The following is a 7,229-nucleotide window of genomic DNA, read 5'->3' as shown; positions in this document are numbered from 1 at the left end:
ACAATCCGCCAATTAGCACAAATGGTAAGTTCCGACAGTGCCTACAAGTGTGCCTACTGGCCGCTAAATGGCAATACCGGTTTCATATGTATACACCTGGTACTTCTCTTTTAACAACCGATAGATCTGAGTTTGAAAGGTATAGGAACCCTAAAGTAACTGACTATGATACTTATAGAGAGGACATCTGCAGTAAACTGGGTGCTATACCCAACAGAATCATCGACCCAAAGCATGGACCCTTTTAGTATTCTAGTCTTAAAGACCTGAAAAACGATACTCAACGCTGCTAGACTCCAGAGAACCTTAAGCTGTAAGTGATCATGTCAACTGAATGCATTAATATTGACGTCGGAAAAAAGGGCTGAAACGACTAATGAAATAGAAGATCAGATAATGAGGGTAATCTTCCTGGGCTCGAATTTAGCTTGCACGAATCAGGGGGCGGTTCATAAATAATCTTCGAAAGGCAAAGAAAGCATAGATGACTGTTTGGGCCTGTAAATGCGCAATAAGGAGAACCTAAGAATTTAAGCCCAGCATTACTTATTCGTTATATGCAATGATTATTAGATCCATAATAGCGTATACATCAACGATCTGGTTAACAAGAACTGACCTAATTAGTAATATAAAGCAACTGGAAAGCCTTCAAAGTTTTTTTCTGCTTAGCGATCACTGTTGCCATAAAACAACACCAACAGCAGCAACCTCAGTGATGTTAGGGCGGCAGATCTATATGACATTAGTAAACGCATTCTATGCGAGGAGAATATTCTCGTTATGCAACCTGATGCTATGTTTAGGAAATTATCCTTCATGAAAACCTTCAGTCATCTTCCCTAAAAGTGAAGAATAGTATAAAAACGGAAAAAGGAAAAAATTATTAGCACCAGGCCTGATTTGCTCCACAGACGAAATTAAAGACTCCTTAGGAACTAAAGCTGGAATCCATGATTCCAGCTAAGACGGCATCAACACTGAGCACATTGCCTACAGTTTTTCAGGGCGAAATCATAGCTAATAAAGCTTTCCTAGAGAAAAATTTCAAGTGGGCTTATAAAATCCAACACATTTAAATATATTCTGACAGTCAAGCAGCTCTTAGCAATCTTACATCTGAAAAATTAACTTCTAGTCAAGTCTGGAATTGTATTGAAGATGTACTTCAGGTTGCTGGTAGAAGCTGAGTTATTCTGATCAGAGCTGTCGACTATGAGTATATTGAAGGTAATGAGAAAGCGGATGCAGTACCTACGACGGAAGCTTCATAGCCCATGATTGACTTGGAAGCCGGCGAGACGTGAGTTATTCAAAAAAATGGCGTTCAATCAAATATCTTAGAAGTGGCTTTAAATTAAAAGTATCCGAGAATGTAAAGAAAAACTTACGCCAAATGCTCGAGTGAGACTGACAATTGCTGATTTTGTAGCAGAATAAATAGGAGCACTGACATAAGGATTTATGCTAACATTACTTCCTGTATTAATGACCACACCTCCCCCATAGCCCCTATCTTTTGCCAAATATCGTTGTGCGAGAAGGGTTCCTCGAATAACTCCATTCTGAAAATTAAAATATTATATTATTATCCAGTATCATTTTTTCAACAATAGAAACTGTTTTTTAACATTTCAATTTATTATTAATCATAAAATATTTTATGTTTTGTCGTAAGCAAATCTACTTACAAGATTAACATCTACTTCCAATTCCCAAAATCTGTCGTTCATAATTCCAGCATTGTTGACAACAATGTCTAGTCTTCCAAACGCCGCGAGAGTAGTTTCGAAAGATTCTGTCAAATTAAAAACATTATTAGTTTCTTACAAATCTGTAGTTCATACTGATATTTCGGCCATTTATCATTTAAATATCGAAAATCATCAGTGGTGGATTAAGATAATTTGCCGCCCCTCCCCTTCCCTTTATACTTTTTCAATCGATTAAATATGTGTTCATCAGAAGCCCAAAATATTGACAAGGATAATATTAATTATGCGGTTTATTTGTTATCAAATATTTTTTTGCAAACAAATTATGAATAAACAATCTCATTTGCCGCTTAAAAACGTTCAAAACCTTGCCGCTCTAAAAAGTTGCCTGTCTAGGCAGCTACTTGCGTTGCCTGTACGGTAAATCCGCCACTAAAAATCATTATTTAACAGTTAAATTTAAAATATGCAGATTAGGAAAAATGTTAAAAATTGTCATGGACCACGAAATTATAATTATAAAATAATCTACTATTTATTTATTTTTTCTTTAATATTAATTTTTAACTTGAGATTAAAATGAACGAATTTTAAAAATGCAGCCAATTGCTTTGAATGATACTTGTTACTGCATGATATGATGCGTATTATTAGTCATATTCACCATCCTTTGTATTTCTATCATTTAAATTTTTGCTTTGAAAGTTAGTTTTGGTTGAGGATTTTACTATAATTTGTTAAATATTCCTATTTATTTGATTAATTCAACTGTTTTTATGGAAAATTAGAATATTTTGCATGAAAATACCACATATTACACTTTTATTTGATAATGCATTTGTTAAGTTGATGATTCATCCCTTTGGTTAAAAATTTAACTATTCGGTTGAAAATTAGTTTCTTTTTAGTTTAATACTAATTTTTCAAGCTGAAAATGTAACTATTTCATTTTTCTACTGCTAAATTGCTCTTTTTTAGTTGAAAATTCATTTACTTTGTTGCAAATTCGTCCTTTTTAGGATGCAAATTCAACTTTGCTTTGTATTGCAAGCCTTAAAATTCTACCATTCCAAATATTTGAATCATATATATCAGTCATGTTTTGTCTTTTTTTTCATTTTTCATTTGTTATTCTCAATTTTTCTCAATATTTAAGATTTTAAAAATTTAAACACTTAAAATTTAAAGCAATTTGATATAAAGAAAGTTAAAAATTGTTTTGTGTAAAATAAAAATCAATAAAAGCTAAGCTTTTTGAAATTAATAACTTATAAATTGATCAATTTCTTTAATTTAAAATTAATACAATGTCAGAAATTTTAATTTTTATGTTGAACACTAAATTTACCATGTTCTTCTATTCCTGTTTTTAATTTTGCAATTACAATTTAAAAAGTTAAATTACAAATGATATAATAAACAATTTTAAATTTTCAACGATATAAAATTACTCAAGATAATTGAAATTTTATAAGGTTTCATCATAAAAAAAGTGTTAGTACCACAATCTTTTAAAAGTACAATTTTTTCAGGTCGTAATAAACTTCGGTTTCGTTTAATTTTTAACTTATGAAATTATATATTATTACATTTTTGATTTATGCCGTTTAAAACTCCTTTTTGCTTCGAAGGTTTTTTTAGTGATTTTTTAATTCAAAATAATCTGACATTTTTCAATCTTGATGGCTTCTGATTTAAAATTTTTCAATTTCAAATTATTTAGTTTTAAATACATTTATTTAGAAATGATACTGGTTCAATTCCCTTGCATTCCATTTAAAAAAATTTCATTTTGTAAACACTTTTTAAGACCTAATATGAACAAATTTGATGAATAATGGATTTTTAGATCTTTTATATTTTAATGTTAGGAAATCAATATCCAGAGAGATAAACGCACGCTTCACTTGCGAGCATTTACTGCTATGTGAAAAATATTTTCTGATATATTTTTCGTAGATGACTTTTTTTTAAGGATACCAAAATTATTTTTAATGAATCAGTAATTGATTAGGAAATTACCTTCGAATTGACAATAATCAGTAACGTCACATTGAGAAAACATAACTCTATTTTTCCCATATTTAATGCCGAGGGCATTGACCAATTCTTCGCCAGATTCGCAATTAATATCACAGACGGAAACCTGAAAATAAAAATTTATTTAAATACATCCACTTTAATTTCAGGGAACTCATGTAGATAATTCACAAATAAATTATCTCTCTTCCTCTGCGAAAATTCGCTTCAGTGGCTAAGCGAATTTGTAATGAGTTTCATAAATTCGATTTCGACAACCTCTAATTACCAATTTGCGTTTAAAATTTGTCTGGCGTGCTAGGGAATCAATTACCGTTCTTATTTAATTCAGCGAAAAACATTTTCTTTATTTAAACTTAATTAATATTTATTTCATATTTCATTAGGAATATATGAAATTAACAGAGACATTAAAGATTAATTTATTATTAAAGTCGCTTTATAAGAATTAGTAATTGACCCATTTCAAGTTCAAGTTCGTAAACAATTCAAAATTAAAACCAGATAAAATTGAATAGTTTTTCATGAAATAAAAATTAATTTTTAAAAACTTATAACACACATTAATTATATATGTCTGAGGTAAAGCATTGGACATAAAAAAAATAATATTTTAACAGAACCCACAGCCAAAAAGCTCTTAAAATAAGGGAAATAGGATAATTTTTCGAATTTTTGAGCCATCGAATGTTGAAGAAAACAGTTGGATTTTCAACTTGAATAGAAAAATTCTTAAAATATAAAAGAATTAATTTTAGACTAAACAGTTTAACCTGCTGTCAAAAAGTTTAACTCAAAATCAAGAGAGGAAAATTTTCAACAAAATAGTTTATTTTTTAACCAAACAGTTGAATTTTCAACTTACAAAGATGAATTTTCAATCATATATGGTCGAATTTTTAAACACAAATATTAAACTTCAACCAGAAATAATTTTTTTTTAATAGTTGATTCTTTATGCCACAAAAGCTATTTTTTAGATGTATGCTGAATTTTAAACCAAGGAAGATGAATTTTCAAACAACGACTTTTCTATAAAAAAATACGAATTTCGAACCCAAAAAGCCAAAAATTTCCTATCCAAATAGATGAATTTTCAAAAAATTGTTCGAATTTTTTAACAAAAAATTATTAACCTTTAACCAGAAACAGTTGCATTTTGAGCCAAACAGATGTATTTTCACGCCAAGAAGACGAATTTTGTAGAAGAAAGTTTAATTTTTAATTCAAACTAATGAATTTTTCACTATATAACTTAATGGTTGAGTTCTTAAATAAATAAATAAATAAAATTTTAACAAATCATTTAAATTTGTAACTAAGCTTATAAATCTTCAAGTATAAAAATAAGTTTTCAACATAAGAGTTCTACTTCCAACCAAGTAGTTTACATTTCAACCGAAAAAATATTTTTATTTTAAAACAAAATCAGTTGATTTGTACCAAAAAACATGAATTCTAAACGAAAAATGTAATAGTTGATATTAAAAAAAAAAATGTCTATTTTTAATACAAAATTTCATTTCTACGAGAAGAGATGAATTTTCAATCAAAAAATATTTTTCATTCTAAAGAGATATGACATGTCAACCAATATGATAAATTTTCAAGCTAAAAATACAAATTCTCTATAAATCACTGAAATTTTTTAAATGATCATATAAATTGTCAACAAAAAAGTTAATTTTGAACATACTTGTTCAGTCTTCATTAAAAAAAAGTTTCATTTTCAACCAAAATTAAAATAGTGGGTTTTATCTTGAATTAATTTGCAAACAAAAAAACGCGTTTTTCCCAAAATAGTTGAATCTTCAATGAATTTTCAAGTAAAAATTTATTAGTTGAAATTTGAACTAAAATCTATCAATTTTTAGCCAAAATATACGATTGTAAAATTTTTAGTTAACAAAATTAATTTTCAATTAAAAAGCTTCATTTCTGAACAACAACAAAATTGTTACCCAAATAGTTAAATCTGCAACCATTAAATTGAATGTTTAATAAAGTAGCTCAACTTTTAATCAAGTCGTTGAAATTTCAATGGAAAATGTTACAGTTAAATTTTTAACTAAAAACGATCAAATTTCGGTCAAAAAATGTATTAGTACAGTTTTCAGTTAATAAAATTAATTTTCAACTAGAAAAAATATTTTTGAACAAAAAAGACGACTTTTTAATAAAATAGTCAAAACTGCAACTAATAAAATAAATTTTTAACAGAATAGTTCAACTTTCAATAAAGTAGTTAAACTTCCAATCAAAAATGTTATAGTTGAATTTTTATCTCAAATCGGTCAAATTTCAATTTAAAAAACTGTAATTTAGTAATATTTTCGTTTAAAAAATTAATTTGAAACTTAAAAAAAATTTAAGATAAAAAGAATTTTTAACAAAATAGTTAATTCTACCACCAATAACATAACTGTTTATTAATGCAATTCAACTTTTAATCAAGTAGATGATTTAAATGAAAAAACATGTATAGCCAATGGAAAAATTATTAGTTGAATTTTCAAATAAAAGCGATTAGTTATCAACCAAAAATAGAATTGTTAAAATGTCAGCTGAAAAATTAATTTGCAAAGAATAAAAAACGAATTTTTAACAAAATAATTAAATCTCCAACCAATAATATGAATGGTCAACAAAATAATTCAACTACCAATCAAGAACTTGAAATTTAAATAAAAAATCGAACAGTTGATTTTGTAACTACTAGCGATCAGTTTTCACCCAAAATTGTATTTGTTAAAATTTCAGTTAGTAGACATTTTAATTAAAAAGAATTCACTTTCAAGTCCACGTTCAGATGCTTTACTTGTGAAATAAAATTATTAATTTTCATTTCTCTGAGCATTTCAACAAAATTTTATTCTATTTCTATTTTCCATGTGTGATTTTTCGTTCTACGTCACCCCCTCTTCCCACCCGGAAATGTTACGTAGTTTTTTAACGGCGCCTTATTACTTTTTTAAATTACTTAAACGAAATTGAGTATTAGCATTTAACCAAATGTGTTATATTGACAGAAATTTTAGTTAATAATACAACTTAATTTTTAACCCTTAAAACGGCCAAAACGCCACTACCGGGACACTGCTTTTCAACGGCCAATAACTAAGACTATTCGACACTAGAAAAAATCTAGACACATATATTTTAATTGCTTAAGATCTCCTCTTTCCGACGGTGCCAATGAAATTCCTCAACAAATTTATTTATTATCCCAAAATGCAGTTTAAACAAAAAAAAAACGTGATTTTTCGTGCCTATTTTTTTGTGAACCATTTTCCAAAGCTTTTCGAGACTGTAATTAACCTGGAATCTCACTAACCGGTGGAATAAATGTCTGAACTTTGAGAATCCATGGTATAAAGATGGATTTTTCGTTTTAGTATTTTCAAAATGGCGTCTTAATGGCAAAATTTTTGTGAAAACATTCATGAATTTTTTTACAATAAACGATGCGCTTTT

General features: G+C 28.0%; 1 protein-coding gene across 1 annotated transcript in view; it reads right to left on the bottom strand.

Moving 5' to 3' along the window:
- LOC117175298 (15-hydroxyprostaglandin dehydrogenase [NAD(+)]-like) overlaps positions 1 to 7,229 on the bottom strand; it is a 22,415-nt gene that overhangs the window by 2,821 nt on the left and 12,365 nt on the right. Inside the window, exons 3-5 of the mRNA XM_033365006.1 lie at positions 3,738 to 3,861; positions 1,692 to 1,798; positions 1,392 to 1,565 (exon numbers count right to left, since the gene is read on the bottom strand). Of these exons, the coding sequence (XP_033220897.1) occupies positions 1,392 to 1,565; positions 1,692 to 1,798; positions 3,738 to 3,861 (405 nt within the window). The remainder of the gene's footprint in view (positions 1 to 1,391; positions 1,566 to 1,691; positions 1,799 to 3,737; positions 3,862 to 7,229) is intronic.

Source organism: Belonocnema kinseyi, chromosome 6, assembly GCF_010883055.1.
Source record: "Belonocnema kinseyi isolate 2016_QV_RU_SX_M_011 chromosome 6, B_treatae_v1, whole genome shotgun sequence".
Classification (NCBI taxonomy): Eukaryota; Metazoa; Arthropoda; class Insecta; order Hymenoptera; family Cynipidae; genus Belonocnema; species Belonocnema kinseyi.
The sequence above is the reverse complement of the archived record's forward strand: the minus strand, read 5'-3'. Positions and strand labels throughout refer to the sequence as shown.